At 35.9% G+C, this 23,083-nt stretch overlaps 3 protein-coding genes across 3 annotated transcripts; 2 read left to right on the top strand and 1 right to left on the bottom strand.

Annotated features, from left to right (window-relative positions):
- Nucleotides 1-1,009: 1,009 nt before the first annotated feature.
- LOC107604651 (mRNA-decapping enzyme-like protein) lies at nt 1,010-5,261 on the bottom strand. The gene is made up of 8 exons (XM_016306279.3): nt 4,879-5,261; nt 4,720-4,760; nt 4,558-4,607; nt 4,114-4,255; nt 3,846-3,902; nt 3,360-3,474; nt 2,779-3,216; nt 1,010-1,829 (listed from the first exon to the last, which is right to left on the bottom strand). The coding sequence occupies exons 1-8, from the start codon at nt 5,041-5,043 to the stop codon at nt 1,773-1,775; spliced, it is 1,065 nt and encodes a 354-aa protein (XP_016161765.3). The 5' UTR covers nt 5,044-5,261; the 3' UTR covers nt 1,010-1,772.
- Nucleotides 5,262-6,428: 1,167 nt separating this feature from the next.
- On the top strand, nt 6,429-7,415 carry LOC148562106 (uncharacterized). Its single transcript, XM_088489976.1, has 2 exons — nt 6,429-6,650; nt 7,143-7,415. The coding sequence occupies exons 1-2, from the start codon at nt 6,429-6,431 to the stop codon at nt 7,413-7,415; spliced, it is 495 nt and encodes a 164-aa protein (XP_088346102.1).
- Nucleotides 7,416-20,879: 13,464 nt separating this feature from the next.
- On the top strand, nt 20,880-22,730 carry LOC107647038 (uncharacterized). Its single transcript, XM_016351170.1, has 2 exons — nt 20,880-21,806; nt 22,662-22,730. Exons 1-2 carry the CDS (start codon nt 20,880-20,882, stop codon nt 22,728-22,730), a joined length of 996 nt encoding a protein of 331 aa, XP_016206656.1.
- Nucleotides 22,731-23,083: the final 353 nt, after the last annotated feature.

The raw sequence follows: 23,083 nt of genomic DNA, 5'->3' as shown, positions 1-23,083 counted from the left end.
CTGATATGTGTCTCTGGCAACACCTTTTTCTTTATCCATTCGAAAAGGTATGACTAACACTCATTTATCATTATGTGGCTCTTCTTCTCAGGCTTCCGAATTGGAAGTCGTGTGTCCATCTTCCGAAATGTCGTCCGCTATCGTACGGTATTGATTACCAGATCTTTGGCAACGACGACAATGTTCTGAGACTTACCTAGAACTAGGGTGGCTTGAGCCTGAACGTGAGGTCTAAATGCCTTTGGGTGAAAGGTTCGACGTCTTCTCCTGTAGGGGTGAGGCCGTCCGAGTTCCTCGTGGGGGGTGGTACCTGCAAGGAACTCCGATACTTAATTTAGCAAGGGTTTTTAGGCAGGTTTTTAATAAATTGAAGTTCGAAGAATATTTGAGAGTGTCAGGGTATTTATAAGTGTAGATATAGAGTCAATAATCACCTTTGAAGTAGTTCCACCTTTGAAATAGTTCAATCTTCGATGGTGGGTTTGTTACTTCCTTTTATTAGGGAGATTGTTGAGATCTCCTTTCTAAATGAGTAGGAGAGATTGTAACAGTTAGTTACTTATTCGGACAAACAAGGTTAGGATAGCGTCGCTATGTCCGACCTTTATGAGGTCGAGTAGGCGTCAATCCGGATAATATATGTTGATTGGGCTTCATTCATTTTAGGTATGGCTAAGTAGTAGACCAGAATATGAACAGAAACCAAATTAGGATTTGACTCAAAGGTTGGGGACTAAAATAGTACTATACCTTTCTTTTTATTATTTATATTTTCAAAATAGTAAATGTGATTTCATCAATTAACAATAATGAATCATCAACTAAACTATCAACTAATCTTTTATTGGTTTGGCTCATATTGAGTGCAGATTGTACCTACCCATATGTGTGGCATTATCCACAGAAATTAGAGCCTCTTGCACTCCAACAATGTTTAACATGATGTAAAATAAGCTAAACAGCTTGATCCGTCTAAACTCGAAAGATATGTTCTAAACTTCTAATGTAATAAGCAAAGCAGAGTACTACACTGCAATGTATTTATTCCAAGACAGAAGACCTGATATAAAACTAAATTACATAGGATCCCCATGTTTATACAAAGGAACATAGGTGCTAGCAAACTGAAAATAAAATGTAGAAAGAAGAAAATCGAACCACCAAATTACCATTAGATCATTACAGATGACCACTTCAATACACCGGAATTAGAGACTATGAATTCTCCATAATATTTCACCATTAAATCTCGCGTACACATGGACGGTTACAATAGTATTTAGTGTATTAAATTTTTATATCTCTATATAGAGAAATGATATTGTCACTCATTTTTTATAATGTTACTCCACATATAATCATACATAATTTTTTTATATTGTATATTTGCATAAATTTATAAAAAATGACATTATCAAACTAAGAGTGACAATATCCATTCTCATATATATTCATTATCATTTTATTTCGTCATTGTCCACAAATACGTACATGAATTCGGTGAATATTATGTGTTAATTTCACTATATTATGTCATAGTATATTGGGAAATCGGCCATCACAGAGATACTTGGAAGAGTGGTGGCCAAAACTCAGTAGATTCAAACAGACGAAGCACTGAACGAGGACAGACTTAACAGGCATACAGTCGGACATCTATACTACGTTATAATGAGAGATATGAGGCTCCTGTTAGTAATGTGGGAGTGTAACTATTATGTACAGCGGTCATTTATACCAGGTTTTCACCCAACACTCAAAATTCGAACTCCTCAAGAATGATTCAGCTTCAGAAATGTTTGGAACACCAAGTCAATGAATTGATCATCCTGGCACACAGGAATTTTGTCAGTGGACAAATATTTAAAAAGTTTCATAGGGAGGAAGTGGGGTAGAAACTAGAAGCTAAAAAGATGGTAAGACTTCGGGTAAAAGAAAAAGCACTGATTCAATTCTCTTGCAAAGTATATACAATACAAAGATTCATTTTTATACTGAACATTTCTAGGATGGAAATTTGACACTCCATTATAAATACTAGTGTATCAATAAGCACTAACACACTTTTATTTATTAAATTTGTGTAAAAGCAATAAAAATGAAATTAGATGAAATAACAAGTGACTTATAGCTGGATTTAAGTCTTGGAAATAATAAAACAAAAATATTTTTTTATAAATTATATATAATGAAGGGTATTTTAGAAAAGAAAGTTGTACACCAATCGTTCTTATATCCCCATAATATATAGTAGAGATAAGAAGTTAGTAAACCGCTCAAAACTATAAACTACAACTTAATGTCATGCTATAATGAGTTCAAAGATTAAGGTTTTTCTTCTCCAATTATTCTCAAGGTGGCAAAACTCTGAAATTTTCTACTAACTCATAATAGTTTCATATTATTAGTTTGGATAAATTGATTATGGTATATGCTTTCCCTCTAAGGGTAAAGCTAAATATATATCGCTAACTACATACTTTCAAGATAGTTGATACTGTTTATACTGTACAAATAAGACTTGGTGCACTTAAGTAGTGTCTAATTAGTATATAACATTTTTCACCCTTCCCTTAAATCCTGTGAGCAGTAGTCATGGCTCAAACCAGACACACTGCCTTGGGAAATACTCCAAAATCATATGGTAAAAAACTAAGGTGGGTTGCAACTCACAACATTAGGTGCTTGGTGGGTAAAGTAGGAGTGATGAATGACACCCTAAAATACAATTCAAAGTATCAAATTATAAAAAGTCACAAAGATGGTAAAATAAAGTACCTGAACCAGAGATAAGAGTGCATCACGGACTTTGTCCCGGCTGATGGTGAGGCTAGAACCAGTGGGAATAGACGGAGAAAGATTAGGTGGTGGAAAGGGTTGCGGCATTGTCCTTCCATATTGGTGTGGCATATTCAAGGAATGTTGAAGAGCTGTGCTAGGGGATGAAGAAGAAGAAATAGGTGCACTTATTTGTGAAGATGAAGAAGCGGAGGCAAAGAAACTAGAAGGCTTAACAAGATTCGTGACTTGATTGCCACTGTTGAATGTTTCAAAAGGGCCAACCGGGAAGCCAGACAAAGATAAACCTGAAGGAGAGGCAGATGGTATTTGTATAGCAGGTGCAGGGGACAAAATACCACTTTGAGATGTGGAAGTTACAGTGGCAGAAGGCTGTCTAAAATTTTCTATATCTGAATTTCCAGCAGTCTTAGATGTCTGCAATAGTTTTATGTGAATAAAATACAATAAAAATAAAAATAAATTGAAAAGCGAAAGAAATGATATAGTACAATGCAAAAGTTTTTTTGTTAGGGAAGAAGACATAGTTGAAGTAAATGGCATGCAACTAGATTACATACACTGAAGATGGTAGAAAACACAGGACCTCCAAAAGCTTCAGCTGCAGAAGCAGGAGCTGAAGATGACTCCAGAGGGCTTTCTGCTACAACTGACACTGGCACTTCCTTGGACTCACTGCATTAGATACAAAACACAAGGCATGAGCCATGCAACTACGATCACTTCTAAACACAAAATCCCAATAGAAGAGTAATTCAGTGAAAGTAAGAAAATTAGTTTAAAAATAAATAGACCGAATTTGGAGAAAGACGATTTACAAACAAGAACCATTAGATGAAGAAAATATATCCTGACCTTCTCATCCCATAAAACACAATTAGAATAAGGTTGTTTGACCAATTGAAAGATCAATTTTTCTTGACAATTGGCATATTAAATACAGTATTATTTGTAATAATTAACATGTAGGCAGCAAATTGCAATAGAATGTAACGCTAACAAAGAGAGATTAATTTTATAAGCGCTTTTCTTAAAATATCCCTTACCTTTTGACTGAAGGCATTACTGCATTTGGAGGTATCTTTGAGTATTCAGAAAGTATCCTGTAGATAGAGGGTTAAACATCCTGCCCAATTACATAAGGTACACTACAATCCAACGAAACCCCCATCCCAAAAGAGGAAATAAGAACATGTGTGCACACACACAAATATATAATCAACAGAATCCTGATATGAATTAGCATCTAAAGTTTGAAAGCATTAAGAAAAAGACAGATTACATAAATAACTTGAACAACAAAAATTAAGATACCTATTAAAGAGATTTGCAACTTCTTCACATTCATCTTCATTGTAAAACCATATACCATTAACTTCTTGAGCTGCATTCCGATATAATAGGTATGGCTTCTTAAGTTCATACTCAAAATCCAATAGATTCTCTACTAGGTTGTCTGTCAGAACAAATATTACAAAGAAAGTTGCAAATTAGAAAACTGATAGCACAAATCAGGCACACAGATGAATGAGAGCAGAGCACTAGTACATGTATATTTCTCCAAACAATGAGGAAATAATAAATCAAGCACTGCCAAAAAGAGAAAATGTGATCTACATCAACAATAACGCAAAATATATTTGAATGATTGAATCTATCCAGCATTGAACATTAATTAGCATTTAGCGGTTAATCTTGGAACTAAAACACCACGAAATAGATTCAATTAAAAAAAAAAAAAGAAACACAAATCTGAACCTGTATTTCGTCGATTCATGACAATGAACTGAAACTGAGGCTGCACATTCCTGAAAGACGCAAAATAAAAAAAAAAAAAAAAACAAGGGAAATTGGTCAAGGATCAAAGTGCACATGAACCGAAGCATATGGAAAGAGGAAGAAGCAGTGTTCATTGATGACCTCTTGACAACAAATAGAGATCCTTCGACATCCTTACGACTCTGAAAAAAAAAAAAGAGAATACATCCAGAAATTGAAGAAACGAGATGAGAGATTATAGAAATGTGTCGAGAGAGAGAGAGAGAGAGAGAGAGAGAGAGAGAGAGAGAGAGAACGGACCCACTGATTAGTTTCGATGTTGAATTCGTAGAAAGAGACGTGAGCGGCGGTGAAAAGAATCTCGGCGATGAAGGGATCGATGCGCTGGAGGACGGTGAGATTCAGCACCTTGGTGCTCTGCCTATCCAGATTCGGCGTCAGTTTCTTACTCTGACTCTGCGACATCTTTAGCTCACAACTCAAGGAAAGAAAGAAGAAACCTCACTCTTTGGATCAAAACAAGAAGAAGGAGGAGAAGAAGAATTGACTCTGACCTCTCACTCACTCTAGAACCTAACTGACTTCTACACTACCTAAGTTGAATCTGCTCAGACCAAAAACCACCACCAACATGAAATAATCATTTCCTTTTTAAAAAATAAAAACATAAATCCATGAAAATTTGATAAAATTTCACGGTTAGTATTTAGAAATTAATTCAATAATAATAATAATAATAATAATAATAATAATAATAATAATAATAAATAATTAAAGTGATAAATGTCAGTGAAAAAGTGACTAACAAGTGACTCTCATAATAATAATAAATGTTTCTCAATACCTATGTTCTGGAATAGAAAGAGAATTACAATTATGAGCTATGTATTATAAAAAGGTGATTTCTTCTAAACCCATGGTAATTTTGTGGGTAAGTTATCTTTGCATATGTGTCTTCATCTCGGTCGTTGATCAAAAAAATTTTCAACTTTTCATTAATTGATGTATTAAATGTTTTCACACTACATTGTATTTTATATTATTTACATTATATCCCATGACGTATTTATATTTGATGCAATACGCAAATAGTTGATTTTACAAATCTCTCCCCAAATACCATACAAATCAAAACCTTCCCCAAATACCATTTCAATGTGTACAGCTTCTTCTTCTACCTCTCAAAAGACACTTCAAAGGAACTGCTTCATTCTTCAACCTCACTGCTTCTTTTACCCTTCTACGATCTCACTTCTTCTTCTTCTCTATCCTTCCTGTGGGTTATGGGTTTGATTTTTCCGGCGACCCACTCCTAAAACCTTCCCCAGATACTCCTGTAGTATCCACAACTTCTTCGTCTACCTCAGTGCTTCTTCTACCCTCCCCTTAACTTAAGCGTTTGATTTTTCCGACGACCCACTCGCAAAACCTTCCCCAAATACCGCTGTAATGTCCACAGCCTCTTTTTCTACCTCGTTCCTCTGATTTCAAGGTCAGTCATCGTCAGCGACAGATTTTTCCGAACCCCGTGGAAGACCCTGCCTACTGCGTCTTCGTCCAGGGTTACGCGGGTATCATTTTCTGTGATTTACCGTCGAAGAACGTAACTCATCCCCTTGCTAGCAAGGTTCCGGCGACCCACGTGCAGAACGCTCTCGGAAAACCCTTGTAAGCCCTACTGCTTCTTCATCTAGGTCATTCGTTCGTTTTTTTGTTTTTTTAGCCAATTTGCGTGATTTGTTCTGTTAATCACTTTCTGTAATCACCGTTCATCGAAGAAGATTGATTCAATTTCGAGTGCAATAGATGATGATAGTTGTCCATGATGGTGTTAAATGTTAATCAGATCGATGGCCAGTGATGCATGCTCCTCAAACACGAGACGAGGAATAGGGGGAGCCGGCGAACAATGGGAACTGAGAGCTGGAAATGCAACCTCAAGTTCGCTGCAACCTAAGGATGTAATAGATGGTGTGGCCCCAAAATGCTTCTGTGAAAAATATGCCATCAGTTACATGTCGAAGACAGACACCAACCCAAATAGGTTATTTTTTGGATGCCCATTATTGAAGGTAACCACGCAATTCTTTATGTATGAGAACTAAGATTATGCTAAAATTTGATTAAAATTTGAATTTTCTGGAATGGAGCTTTAGACTCTATATTTTGGTTATTCTCCACCTTGCTCAAGTTGTTGTGGTTGTGATTTTGAATTGTTGGGAATTGCATGCCTATTGGTTATGAAAATGATTTGATTTTGTTATGGATTTGATGTTAAATTGGGTTGATTTTGTATATGATTTGATATTGGTGCTGGTTAATTTTGATGAATGACTGAGAATTGGAAAAAAGTTGATTTATTCAAAATAGATCTACCTAGATTAAAAATCATGATTGTGACAAGAATTGACATGGTACCTGATCTGATATTAAAAATGGATGCTAAAATTTGAAAGGATTTTATAGATGTAGAATTTAGGGATTAATTACAGTGACGTACATGGATTAGACTGAATTGGAGTATTTTGTAACCCCTTACATTAATTGTGTTCTATTCGTTGTAGGTGACAGAAGCACATTGCAAATTCTTTCTCTGGGTTGATGACCACATTGTTAGGGTCAGAGCGGGGGAGGCTACAAGGGGATCGGGTGACGGGAAGCAGAATGATGTTGGAGAACATTTGGGAATGGATAACTTGATAAACCATGTAGAGGAAAGAATAGCAAAACTAGAGAAGTTGCTGAACAAGAAAAGTAGAGAAGCAGAGTTGAGGAAAAAGGCTAGAGAAGCAGCTGCAAGAGACATGGAGGCTTCATCAACAATGTCTATTGATTAGCTGCAAACCAGAACCCGAAGCACCTCGATTAGGTTCAGAAACTTAAGAATAATTTCCTTCTTTGCTGAAAATTGCTACTAGAATGTAGAGACACAAATGTTTGAAGCTTTAAAAGCAAAAATTGTCGAAGACGTTTATTTGATTTGGGCAACATGGTTGGAATTTGTTTATGTTTCTAGTCACGTGTTTTTGTTTTACCTATAGATACGTATATGTTTTATGGTATTTATTTTTGTGACTTAGTTATCAAAGTTCCCTACTAATTTCAGTAGCATATGAAGGCTAATATGTTGTAGTAAGTCAGCCTGAATACCAGAAAATAGCAACCTTTTTATTAGTGAAACGAATGCTTAAGATTGCAGTCATGTTATAACTCAATCTTCGACAATTATGTAAGAGTAGTAAGGTGAAGGGCATGACAATATACACCGATGATTTGGTGACTTCCATGACAAATCATGCAGCCACCACAATAGATAATTGACAAGATCTGTTTTTCTTCTTATATACTAGTGTGCAGCATAAATTTTAAGTTGTGAGAGAATGAAGAAGCTGAAAGTAAACTAGAATGTTATGTTAGGCTTTGGAAATTTGTTGAATTACAACTTGTTAGTCAAGTTTAATTGCTTTCCTTTCAGAAAATTTCCTGCATAGATTTCCAAATTTCTAATCTCTTGAACCTAAATAAATCTTAACACTTGTAGTTTATTTGATCATGATGAATGGCCACTGCTTTGTTCTAATACACTAAAATTGTTCAACAAGCTATGATGCTTGAAATAAGCTAGCCTGTCTGTTTACATAATGGATTTTAAAGGCTTCATCTCATTAGGTATTGAAGTTGTAGATCATCATCTTTATACCCTTGCACATGATGTATAATACTCCAATTGAAAGATCTGACTTTTTAAAAAACCATAACTTCCCATTATTGCTGAATCCTTTGTTTGCTCAATTTGTTTGACTTTATTCACCCCTTCATGCACTTGTTTGAATTCCTATTACTCTATAATCCAAAGTAAATGAACGAGTGCTAACGGGTTGATTATTTCAGCGACGTGGCCGTGGAGGTAGAGTGCAACCTGGGGTTTGTTCATGGAGTGCTAATGGCTTATTGCAGGTCTTACCAGGTTACCATGTACTGGGTTGCTCTGTTTTTCTTCTTATAAAGTAATATTCAACGAGTATATGGCTTATTGCAGGTTTTACTGTGCACTGGGCTGGGTTCTGCCATCGTCCAACAAAGCAGTGGTGTATACAACTGTTCTCCTAAAACCCAGGGCCAGCATGTAAGTTTCTCTTGTAACATTGCCCGTTTATATGTCTGTTTATATGTCGTCTTTTTTGGTCGAATCGTGTTACATAGGAAAACTTTGGTCGAATTATAAGTCGAATTGTCTCGATTCACGATTATCCCGTATGAGTTCTGGTTAGGTATTAAGGTGTAACATAGTATATGATCAAAGGTCATCGAAATCTTTTTTCCCCAGCGTTTGTTACTTTAATTAACTGAATATTTAGTCTTTCTGTCATACTTGGGATTGGGCTCGGTCAACTAACCTGGAAAGACATTTATTTTTTGGTAGTTCAAGTCTATCTAAAAATAAAGTAGGCTATCTATCAATTTGGGCCAGCTACAAAAACAATTAGTGGATAATTCAAGTGAGGATTAATGCAGCAACTGGCTTGAAACCTGTTAAGCCCAACTCTCTCCAGAATTTTAAAAGAAAACCAAGTTTTTCCAGGTAACTATTTATTCCATTCATGTATGTGTTAACCGTTAATTTGATCAATGTTTTTTTGGGATAGCATTTCTTGATTGAATATTCGCGTAAAATGTTAGTAGCTTAACTGTTATTTCTCACATAATCCCTATACTAGGATGGTTAGAAATAGAATAACACCATTATAAATCTCCTGTACATGAGGAACACTACATGACACATCGAATTAGATAGATTGAGGTTGTTATGCAACCATTTCTCTTAATTTTGGCTCTTTCAAACCAATGTAAAACATACAATTGTAAAGACAAACTGAAAGAAAAAACACTAGGAATTAACCATTGTCATAACAGTTCTAGGGATTCCATTAACAAAAAAAAAAAACATAATTAACATCAACCGGAATACTAAACAAAGAGTTTCAACCAAGTTCCACAATACATGTAGTCGGAGTATATCTAAATGTCAATTATTTCTAGACAGGAAACATCCCTGCAAAATACTTGAGTGTAGACCTTACTGTGATCGGGTGTGGCATTTCTGGGTATCGCCATGCTCTCCTCACCAATAGATTTCTAGTGCCATGTTCGATGTCATATTCTGTCAACACAAGCTCTCTGTACCTGTAATTGACGAGTAACTCTCTTTCCTTTGAATTGTTCACCAACAAAAGTAGGTTATCATCCACGAATAGTATTGGATTTTCTCTGATGCTTCGACTCGCAAACCTACAGCATTGCTCTAATATTTTGTTTCCATCCGTGTCTTCATTCAAGTGCCAAATTGCTGCGACATAACCAAATTCGTTGTGTGTATGAGCGAGGAGTGCAACTTTTTCCTTGTGGGTTAGTAAATTGTGAATGGTATATATTGCACCTACTGGGATAGACACCTCGCTAAATGATTCATCTTCAACACTGTAACATAAAACAGACTTGGGTGTAGCATAGCTATCTCCTGTACCAGTTATCCAATACGCATGACCATTATTAAAAACAGAGTTAGGGTCAATTTTTTCTACACCAGGGAGACAATCAACGCAGTGAAACCATGTAGAATGCCTTGAACAATATCTAGAGAAAAAAAACGTAGGCATCAGCTATGTCCCTTTTGCACATATGTATGATTGTGTATGCATCTGAGTTTGGAACATGACCGAAACCATATACTGGGAAATACGATCTACCGTGGTCCCTGTGGGGGTCGGAAATTTCTCTAGAGCATTGTGTTGTCGGATTCCATACCAAAAGTCTTGTGTCGTCTTGTTCACGGGAGAACTTGAAACATATGTTCCCATTTGACACTCCAACAATACGAAACCACCCATGGACGCCAACTCCGAAAGGTTGCTGAACATGCACTTCTTCTCCAGAAGCAGCATTCACTATATATAGTGAATCTGAACCCATTAACAGTAGTGAGTATCCAACATGAAACAAAACATGTTGATCTAACACTTTCTGCCTTCGCATGTGGTGTATGCATGTCTCTGGTTGGCGTAGCTGTCGGTGCCAGAATTTATTCAAGCACATACATCTCCCTACAGTTTTGGCACTACTACGCAGGAAGATTTCTTGTAGCAGTTCATCCGGAATAATTGGCAAGGGAAGTTGGAATTTAGCCATTTTACTAGACGCGCGTTTCGTATTCTTGGTTTTCGGTTGTGTTTACGTTGTAGTTTTTGAATTATTGAAGTCTGTTACTCTCTTTTAAGTAATGAACCTAAATTAGTCTAACATATTAATTGTGTGAGATGTTGCATCCAATGAGAATTGATGAGGCAGAATATTGTATTTACCGGTGTTATCGTAACCTGTTTGAACTAGGTGTTTAGTACCATTAAATTTGTCTCGTCTACCTAAGTTTTTGCCTACCCTAATAAATAAATTCCGTTGGAATTCCAACATACTCCAATAAGCTTATCTTTGATTTTTTGTTTTTTTAGTTTGAAATTAGAAGCAGCCGCAAATTTTCCCTATTAGGTTTTAATTTGCTAATGTAGTCACTAATCTGTTTACTTGATTTCCACTTTTGTTTGCCTTATCACATTACAACCCCTCATCCTAATGAAAACCATGTTACTCCCAATTTAATCATTTCCGCAGATTCAGCATAAAGTATTTCCAATACCTAATTAGGTTGTTACCAGTAACCACTGCCACACCCTCATCCATGTAGCCACGGGTAAACAACATTCAAGTTTTCCACATGATAAAGTATTTGTTACCAATTTTTCTTACAAATAATGACCGGGATAAAAAAATACTTCTAATGGTAGACTTGTGTGAGACTTGATCAAAAATAAACCCATAGATGTATATACATTAACAAAATAACGAAGTCCAACACCATAATTTACATTCAGATAATCAAAGCTATTACAAAGAATACCAATCGAAGATTTCCACAAAAGTAAACATGTATATATAGACATGGCTACCGAAACACTATTACAAAACATTAGTTCACTAATAAACCTTAAACAAATTAATTTGTCATCTTATCTCCTACGATGATGGTGTTATCTGGTTCACAGACGAGTCGAAAGAGTCAGATGGTGAATTTCTTCCATACCTCCTACTAGGTCCTGCGACTGCCCTCCTACTAGGTCCTGCCACTGCACCTCTCCCCTGTTGACGGCGGTTGAACCTGCAGTAATTTTGGAAATTTTATTATACAACAATGAATATAATAAAGTCTGTAGATTTACTTTCATAAGTAAACAAGTTATTGTTACCTTGACTCGTGAGAACGCGGTGGTGAACCTTGTTGCCTCCGATGCTGTCAGCGTAATAACCTTACGTTGCATCTGTCCGCCAGCCATTGTTTGATTTGGTCCGGCAATACGTTTGAGGCATATATCTCATCAACGGCTATGGGCATTTCTACCGAACGACTATGGTCCCATGCAAGCATGTAGAAGATACCCCAACCTACGTAACTGAGTTCCAGCATAAGCCGTGGAGTTGGTCGAAAGAGAGATCTTATCCTCCCCATGTCGGCTGCTTTGATCCAGTACTTATCACCGTCTCTAGTTGGGTGGATATGGAGACAGTTGTCTTGTCTGTCTATTAAGAACAGATCACTGGTTGTGAAGAACGAAAAGTGCCATATAATGTGATGTGGAATCCTTACATCTTCCTATAGTTAGAGAAATAAAATTAGACGTTAAACAGATTTTGAAAAAAATTAGATAAAAAAAACGTAAAGAGAAGTAGCGTCTGCGGCGTCGGAAGTAAACTTACATCTGTTGGGAATAGGTTTAGGACGAAAGTCTGGTCAGGGCATCTTCTCACGTTCCTTAAGGCACTGACGTAACTAGCCGGTAGCCACCACGAACCAAATGATTAAAAGTCAGAATTGTTAAAAATAAGAAACAATGGAAGGACAGAACCGAAACTTGAGAAGTAATCAATGTTAAAAAGAACAAACAATGCAAAGACAGATGGTCATGTGTGTGGAAAAAATAGTTAGGAAAAAGAAAAAAATAGTTATCTGCTTACCGAAATTCTGGCTCCATCTTTGTTTGCTAATATTAGTGACTAGTCTCTGAAGTTGATAGGCACGGTGAGTGAATTAGGAGAGGGTTTACAATGGTGTTGTCAAATGATTTTCTCTAGGAAGTCAAGTTTTACTTTTAAAGAGGGTAAAACCAGACATCACACCGGTTGGAAATGAAGTTGAAGGGATATATTGAAGCCATCAATTAGGATTCAAACCTCATCACTAATCTAACCTTTTCGTAAATCTAAACTAAATAATAAATACACATAATAAACTCTATTTGAATTGTATTACTCTTGTTTTGGTAAAGGTAAATGTAGTTTAATAACCATTCATTGGTATACGTATCACTAGATGAATAAACATAACGAAGGTTACAATTAATAAAATTAAAAAAATATAATAAGTTTAATATCGTGTTCATATTTAGGTAAATTATTGAAATCATGTTTACTAAGTTGTTTTACAAAATATACGAAATCATGCAAACCTTTCTTTATTAACATATCAGAATGTGCGGTTCCATTAAAAAATTAACATAAAGTACTTCAAATAACATAATCATAATTTTTACGACCCAATAGCTTTTTCCCAATCAGTAAGCGCAACACAAAACGTTAATCAAAAGTTAACATAAAGTACTTCAAATAACATAACCAGAATAACTTATTGCAAGCATTATAGTATTAAAAGTCTATGCAATGGACACAACTATTTTAATGCCTTAGGTATAAATAACTCAGAGCATACTTCCTAACCCCTTAACCAATCGCTCTTCCTTTTTAGATATTTCGTTGTAGTATTTCTTTGCTGCCTCAAGGACTTCCTGGAATTTCAAATTGAAGGGATTCATGACCAGATCAATAGCCAGCCGTAATCTAGTGCTATCATTTACCTAAGAGGAAAAACAAAAAAATTCAGACGCATAGGTTAGATTAAAATTTTGAGATAATATATGAAACCATGAAACCAATTTTATTTTATAATTACCTTAATATTGTAGTTACTCCTCCATTGGCACTCCCTCATCTAGGTTGTCACCCAAACTCCACAATCATTCCTTGTATATGTAAAAAAAGTTTATTGAAGTCTATAACCAACTTAATTTCTAAGGAAAAAAAATCATAGCAGACGAAATGGTACTGTAAAAAATATTATCTTCCGTAACCAAGGCTGGCCGGAAAATCAATGTATAGCACTATTACAATGTCAATAAATATGTTAGCGGTCTCTTTTACTTGTGCAGAAGGAAAATGTATTCATCACACGTTAGCAAATTCATTGATGTATCTCAGTAATTCAGAACTCAACAATCAATAATAACTTATAAGGTTTCTTACGAGTCATCGTTCTGCTCGCCAATCTTTACAGGTGTATTATAGGATACTCCGAAATTACTGGTCTGTGTGTTGTTTGGTTAGCATAGAAGGTCGAGTCATCAAGCATCTCCTCAATAAACAGTGCTTGTAATCAAAGTAAAATTTAATTCAGGTGTCAACTCTAGTGTCTGTTCAAGCAATTTAGCAATTTAGAATTTATTTCCGCATATTAGAAATTTCGAAACACTACCATTAGCTTCGCACAACGACGGCGCCTGGTTCTGCTTGAGACAGATGGTTTAGAATCCAGTAATATTAGGTGTCTTTTTTCTATATCAATTACAAGCAGGTACCAGTGCATGTTATCCTCATTCATTGGAACAAAAATCTAACAAAAATATACACAAATAAGTTATACTGGAATAATCATTTTTTATTTACATTATCATATATTACGAGAATTAAATTAGAAAGTTACCTTGCATAACGACTCAAACTCTCCCATGTATTCCTCAGCGTAATAGCGTTTCAAAGTCTTTGGGGAGTGAGTCCAATTAAGGGCAAATCGCTGAAATTTGATTTTTCATAAACATGTATAAGATCAATGGAAACTAGGAGATGGAGCTCCTCTTAATGGTTTTCACTCACCGAAAATGTAGTGGGTAAAAACCACAAGCAGGGAAAACTGGTGTCCTTGCGTGCATCACACATGAGCATGCTTGTTGTGAGGTTTATGATCTGCTTCAGCGTTCGTTGATTGACGGCCAATAAGAAAAAATATAAACATATATTCCCTTGTTAAAATTATTTTATATGTTAGTAATTTCATTTATTAAATTAACGAAGGCTAATGACTGAAAATTCCATACCTCGTCCACCAATGGTTTGTTTGGCAGTAGAGTATACATGACTCTCCTATTAGCATGCCACAAGTTTGTCTGTGAGATTATCTCCGAATTCAATTCTTCATCCTCCAGATCTGAACCAAAGACGTAGGTTACGAGTGAAACTTCGTCCTTGCACAGTGCCATATCAGCTGGGGGACGGAACAGAACAGGCTTCCACTGATACAACGAAAACTAAGCCGTTAGTTATTAATAGTTAACTACCACAACAAATCTTTAACACTTAACATGATATAACCCACCGTAGGTATCTTTGCGGTTTCCTTCGCTAGTGGCAATTTTCTGTCAGCCGGGTTGAAGTAGCTAACATATACAGCCTTGTCTAAGCTACTCGTTATAACTGGTTCTGTAGTTGTCTTATTTCCAGTATCATCATCGCTGAACAAACTTCGGCGAATAACATAATCATCTGGCGGTGTCTGTTCACACTTCGGAGACATTGAACAACACTTTGTAGCCATATGCGATATTGAATCTGCGGCTTGATGAATGCTGGACATGTTGGATCTAATCTTTTTGGAGGAATCCAGATTCCTCTCAAGAGTACCGGATGGCATGCTGAATCCGCTCATGATCACAGGCATTACTGTAGGGTTGAAGTTATCGGGCGGCCCATTCCGAAGATTAATCATTTGTGGCATAGTTCCAAACACAGGATAACACATCTTGGTCTGGGAAGCAATCAGGTTTGAAAGTGTATTCATCATCGTCGACATTTGCGTTACCACTTCTTTTAGGGAAGGTTCTACGACTGTAGTTTTACCGAAGTCGTCGCCTATCTCTTTGCTGGCTCCACCGTTAAATTTTACATGTAGTCGCTGGTCATGCATGGTGCTTCCTCGGAGACTATGAGAAACAAAACTTAAAAATATGAATACTTTATATTCAGAATCGCTTTAAAAGGACTACACTAGTTTGTCGAAATGTAATTTAATTCTAACCTTGATGACAGTTCTATCACTTCCTTGTCGACAACTTTTCTTGAGATTTTTCTACTTTGTTCCTTTTTGGCTTCGTCGTTTCCCTTTTCTATTTTTTGTGTTGAGCGTCGCTTTCCTCTTGCAGCCATTGTGTGTTTTAGCTGTTTAATTTTTTTATTAAAAAAAAACATGAAAAATACTGCAAAATGTTCAGTTAATGAGTTGCACTCCACTAGCAAGCACAATTTCTTAAAAGAATAACAAATATGGTAGGTTGTCCCTACTATTCAAAGGAGTTTTGACAGCTGATTGATATTTGGCTATAGACCTCTAATATATGAGGCAGTTTACGTTTCCAGTTTATATTCCTAAAGTTTTGAAAAAAAATAATTTACTTAAAAATCTTTTTTCTGATTGGTAAAAGATAAGGCTCCAACCAAATTTTTTTTAAAATTATTTTCGTTTAGTCGAGGTATCCATCTTTTGGATCTATTTGAAGTTATTCAAATCAATACATTTGTTTAATTTCCTTTGCTGTAGTCAAAGCTATTAAACATTTTCTGGTAACCGTCTATTTTTTTCTTTAACCAATCGGTTACTGGAAGATTTGTTTTAATTTTCGTAATGAATGCTTGTCTCCATTAAGTTGCTCATAAAGTAATATGCTCATATAACATAATTGTGTTTGTTGTTATCTCTTATTATCACACACTCGGTCAAAGATTTAGTCCGCAACAAAGTTTAATGCGACGGCTAAACACTCGAAAAGGTTAGCATGAAAATAATACACGTATTTGCTGATAGCTCGAGAAAAGGGAAATTTTTTTTCCATTTCCTATGAGTTATATTCTTTTTCATTAATTATGTGTATAACATTACCTGTCTCCCACACAGATCTTTGATTTTTCGTTTGTCATGGACACTCGTCATCTAATTTATGGTGCACCCGCCTAATGACTTTTTTGCTTTCCACCTTTAGGCCCGTTGCCTATCAGTTATAGGAGACTTAACTTCCCATCCCTCATCGCAAAGCACTTCCTTCCCCGAAAGATAATAACGAAACATAAAACTAACTATTAGTAATGTGTTTGGAACTTTTTTAGTAGTAGCATAATATACTCACTATAAAACTGGAACCATTAACTCGAAGACATTATAGCTAGTCACTAGTGTGTGTTTGGATTATAGTTTACAAACGGGAGTTTGAATAAAATTGATTCTGTAAACTTGATCTTGATGAAAAGTAAGTTTGTGTTAAAGTGATTTATGTTTGGCAATCTTCGCATCAAAATGAATCATAGTAAAATAAATGTTGTTTGGATTATACTACTCAAAATCACTTTTAGATAAAAAATTACTAAAATTGACACCACCTTAAATAATTTTTGTATATTATTAATTTAATTTAGATAATTGAATAGATCTTATTAATTAATTTTATAATAAAATTAATATTTATACACTAAAATAAAAATAATATATAAAAATTGGCAAAATATATTTTTAATTTAAACTAACAAAATATAAATTTTAGAGAGTACTAAAAATAATAAAAAAAAATTAAATATCTATCTTGGTAGTAATTGAAATAAATCAAACAAATTTTTATGATATTTTTTATATAGTATATTTTTAGTACTCTTAGTACTCTTTTTTAGTATGCTATAATTTATTATTATTATTATTTACAAATAATTTTTTGTTTAATTTACTTTACCTAATAGAATCAATAAATCATATTATAAAAAAATAATAAAAATAATACAAAAAAATTACAATTATAAAAGTGTATAATATCAAATAAATAATTAAAAAAAAAAATAAATAATAAAAAAAGAGAGTTAATGTAAACAAAAATAATAAGAATTCCATAAATAACATAATAACATGCATAAAGGATAAAGTTTGTAAAAGGTAAATAAATATGGAGTATTGATGGCTAGAAGCCCGTTGGTGAAACGCAGAAGCTTAAAATTGTAGCTTCTTGAAAACCATGGTTTTGAAAGCAAAATCACTTCTGCGTTCATGAATAAAAAATTTGCCAAACCAAAAATTGAAGCTTTCAAGAAGGCTAAAGGTGCTTCTTCTCTTGTAACGCGTTTGCCAAACACACCCTTAGGCTAAACAGTACATGTTGAACCGTACGCATTGAAGCGGTAATCGACAAACCATAAACCATATGCACGAAACGATTGAATATAAAACATAGTAACTAGTCCGTGAACTCTAGCCCGTACGCAACGAAACATGTCACTCTAAGATCTAGTCACTAAACTGTACACATTGAACCGTGCGCATTGAACCGGAAACTGGCAAACAATAAACAATATACAATAAGCCTTTCACTCAAAGACCTAGCGATCAAACCGTGAACCCTAAACCGTAAACATTGAACTGGAAACCGCCAAACGATAAACCATATGCACAGAACCATTCACTATAAGACCTAACGACCAACCCGTGAACCCAAAACCGTACACATTGAAGCAGAAACTGCCAAACAATAAACCATTAGCACGAAACCATTCACTCTGAGATCTAGTCACTAAACCGTACACATTGAACCGTGCGCATTGAACCAGAAACCGGCAAACAATAAACAATATACACGAAGCCGTTCACTAAAAGACCTAGCGATCAAACCTTGATCCGTAAACCGTAAACATTGAACCAGAAATCACCAAACGATAAACCATAGGCACATAACCATTCATGATAAGACCTAACGACCAACCCGTGAACCCTAAACCGTACACATCGAATGGGAAACCGCAAACAATAAACCTTGGGCACGAAGACCCTTCACTCTGAGACTTGGTCACTAGACCGTACACATTGTACTGTACGCATTGAACCGGAAATTGGCAAACCTTAACCCATATGCACGAAGCCATTCACTATAAGACCTAACGACCAATCCATGAACCCTAAACCTAACACATTGAACCGGAAACCGCCAAACAATAAACCACAGGCACAGAACCATCCATTATAAGACCTACTGACTAAATCGTACACATTGAACCGTACGCATTGAACCATAAACTGCCAAACAATAAACCATGGCCACGAAACCATTCACCATAAGACCTAATGACCAAACCGCGAACCCTAAACCGTACACGTTGAACCAGAAACCGCCAAACAATAAACCTGTAGCACGAAACCATTCACTCTAAGACCTATTCACTAAAACCGTACACACTGGACCTTGCGAATTGAACCGGAAACCGGCAATCAATAAACAATATATACACGAAGCCATTCACTATAAGACCTAACGACCAAACCGTGAACCCTAAACCTGACACATTGAACCGAAAACCGCCAAATAATAAACCATAGGCACAGAATCATCCATTATAAGACCTACTGACTAAATCTTCCACATTGAACCGTACGTATTGAACCATAAACCGCCAAACAATAAACCATGGCCACGAAACCATTCACCATAAGACCTAACGACCAAACCGCGAACCCTAAACCGTACACGTTGAACCAGAAACCGCCAAACAATAAACCAGTAGCACGAAACCATTCACTCTAAGACATATTCACTAAAACCATACACACTGGACCTTGCGAATTGAACCGGAAACCGGCAATCAATAAACAATATATACACGAAGCCGTTCACTAAAAGACCTAGCGATCAAACCGTGAAACCTAAACCGTACACGATGAACCGGAAACCGCCAATTGATAAACCATTGACATAGAACCATTCATGATAAGACCTACTGGCTAACTCGTACATATTGAACCGTACGTATTGAACCGTAAACCTCTAAACGATAAACCAGAGGCACAAAACCATTCACCATAAGACCTAACGACCAAACCGCGAACCCTAAACCGTACACGTTGAACCAGAAACCGCCAAACAATAAACCAGTAGCACGAAACCATTCACTCTAAGACCTATTCACTAAAACCGTACACACTGGACCTTGCGAATTGAATCGGAAACCGGCAATCAATAAACAATATATACACAAAGCCGTTCACTAAAAGACCTAGCGATCAAACCGCGAACCCTAAACCGTACACGATGAACCGGAAACCGCCAAACGATAAACCATAGACACAGAACCATTCATGATAAGACCTACTGGCTAACTCGTACATATTGAACCGTACGTATTGAACCGTAAACCTCTAAACGATAAACCAGAGGCACAGAACCATTCACTATAAGACCTAACGACCAAACCGCGAACCCTAAACCGTACACGTTGAACCAGAAACCGCCATACAATAAACCATTAGCATAAAACCATTCACTCTAAGACCTATTCACTAAACCGTACACATTGGACCGTGCGCATTCAACCGGAAACCGGCAACAAAAAAACAATATATACACGAAGCCGTTCACTAAAAGACCTAGCGATCAAAATGTGAACCCTAAACCGTAAACATTGAATCGGAAACCGCCAAACGATAAACCATAGGCACAGAACCATTCACTATAAGACCCTCATCCATTAACCCTATCAGAAAATTTTTTTTCATTTATTTCAATTACTACCAACATAAATATTTAACTTTTTTTAATGATTCTCATTTCTCTCTAAAATTTATGTTTTATTAGTTTTAATTAAAAATATATTTTCCGACTTTTTATATTTTATTTTTATTTTAGTCTATAAACATTAATTTTATTATAGAATTAATTAGTAAGATCTATTCAATTATGTAAATTAAAATGATAATATGGTATACAAAAATTATTACTGCTTATGCTAAATAACCTGTTATGATTCATAGAATATGGCGAGGTTTACCCAATTTAATTTCAATTTCGCCTTACTAGATAAAGTTAACACGTGTTCTTTTTCAAGAAGAAACTATAAACCGTACCTAGTGGTATCAATAAAATCATATACATGTATACAACATAATTAAGGCCATTAAATAATATTCCAATTAGGTAGGTGATGGTTAGTTTAGGACTACGAGCAAGAACATGGTGCAATAAAGTGGAGACCATACTGCATGACTACAAGAAGGAGGAAACGAGTTGGTGGTCTAAGCATAAAAAACTACAACTACAAACTATATGCTTACAAATTCTAACCTATACAACATGGATATTAGAAGGAAGCCCTCAACCATGGCAATCGAATGTTTGGAAATGTTCCATGGAATTGATCGAACTGCATTCAGGATGCTGACGCAAGTCCTTCACCGTGAAGTTAAACAGTCCCTGATGGTCATGACATTTCTACTGTCAATGGAGACAATGGGACTGAATGGTATTGTGCAAACAGCCATAAAAAATGAAGGCTGGTTTATGAACAGTCTTGCCGATGAATGTGTCATCTGTTTGCAATGCCTACTATCTCAGGAGTTCTCTGAGGTTGTGGAGAAGTCCAGAAAACTCGAAACCCTCGGACACGTGCTGAAAACTGAGCTCACGTTATACCAGGTTCATAGGATGAGATCCGTCCTTCTAATGCTAATTCCCGATACCCTATCAACCATTTGCTCTAGAATTCTAGGCGACATAACGATGGATGCCGTGTGGTTGGAGTACCAGAGGAATCCTAAAGAACTAGTGGGTTTCAACACACAGGACCAGTGCATATCGGTTGCACCAGAGGCATTAAGTAGACATAACAATGGCCGAGGATTGCATATGCAACAAGGAGGAAGGCAAACTGAGCAAGATAAGGGAAAGCAGAAGTACGTCTGCAAGGAGCTGGATGACGCGGAACGTCCAAAGACACTGACCGTATGCTTCGGTCGAGAGTCCATGCCCACTGCAGATGGCATTGCTGAGTTTTTCTGCAACATGTTTGGTCATGTGGTTCAAAGGGTGACAGTCATGCCTCAGAGGGACAAAGACTCGGGTGATTTTTCTTTCGTTCTTTTCAACGACGCATCAATCCCGCGCATTATCATGGGGGAAAAATGTCGTTCATCATACCATACAGGGCATGAAATGTTGGATCAGATGGTGGACAGAAACACATTATCGCTGTGTGAATTAGTCATACAATATACGATAAAGGTTAGTGTCTTTTTTTCAAAATAATCTAGTTACAACAGAATCTTGACTTGTTAAGGGAGCTGAAATATACGTTATAGGCTTATTTTTAATATCCAAGTTAGATTATCTTTCCATGTTACTTGATTCTGTTGATAGAATCTTGATCAATCCGGTTCCTTATTCGGCTGTGGTCATGAAGTTTAAATTGGAAATAACAAACCCTATGACCATTAATTAAGTTAATGTCGTTTGGAGTCCTTCACCATCCACCTCCCAAACATATGATATTATTATGTACTTGAACTTGTTGGGACTAACGTAGGAGACATACCAGGAATGTTATTTTGGAAATATATTACTTGAATTTCACCTTTTTTAGTTGGACATTTTAAATTCGGACTGGTGTATGTGGCAGACACTTTGTATATAAGTTTTAATTTTTTTCGTGGGCCCTAAAGCTGTTGTTATGAAAAAAAATCTTTCTAAAACGTCAAGGATTATACACTATAACCAAAAATTTCAAATTACATTTGAGTGGGCCAGTGACAATGTACTTGTTTTGGAAATCTAGTACGTTTCTTTTTTTTCTTAACTTTTTTAATACCCAAAACCGGGAGAGTGCTCCGACTAACAAATAACAAAGTTAAGAAATCAAATAAACCCAGCATTCTTGGGGTAATACAATATTGTGACAATGATTTTGTTATGGCCACAAACAAATCTTAAACAAGAAGAATAGCTAAACCTCTAAAATTATTTTCATGGTAAAACTGATTGTTTAACAGTTAACACAAAAGTTTTTTTCCTGTGTAATGCTTAACATAATCCATTGTTTTCCCACATACTATTGTTATCATATATGATATGTGCAAACAGTATCATTTGCATTCAGTAGCATTGTATTTGCATGCAGTAGCAGTCACTATCTGGTCGATACACTGTTGATAACCAAACGTAGTTGCAATAAAATAGAAAGCAACATATGCACCATAAATACAAACTATAGTATATCTCAACTGGTCACCAAATGTCAAACACATTACATCACATACAAAATAACACCTTCAGGATAACATTTTGATTAGTTACACTACACAGGAAAATTTATAGGTCTGCAAAAATCTGTTAATTTGACCCCTGGTTGACGGACGAGTCAGGAGAGGTCTTGGGTCGCTGTCGCTTACTAGGACCTGCCTCAGCCCCCCCACCATGTTGCCTCTTGTTTACACTGTAGTTGAGTTAAAAAAATTTAGGCATAAAACATGAAAACGTGAGAAATTAGACCAGAAAATAATGGT

The sequence above is a fragment of the Arachis ipaensis genome, chromosome B6, assembly GCF_059453495.1.
Source record: "Arachis ipaensis isolate K30076 ecotype BB chromosome B6, ASM5945349v1, whole genome shotgun sequence".
NCBI lineage: Eukaryota > Viridiplantae > Streptophyta > Magnoliopsida > Fabales > Fabaceae > Arachis > Arachis ipaensis.
This window is presented reverse-complemented; position numbering and strand designations above follow the sequence as displayed.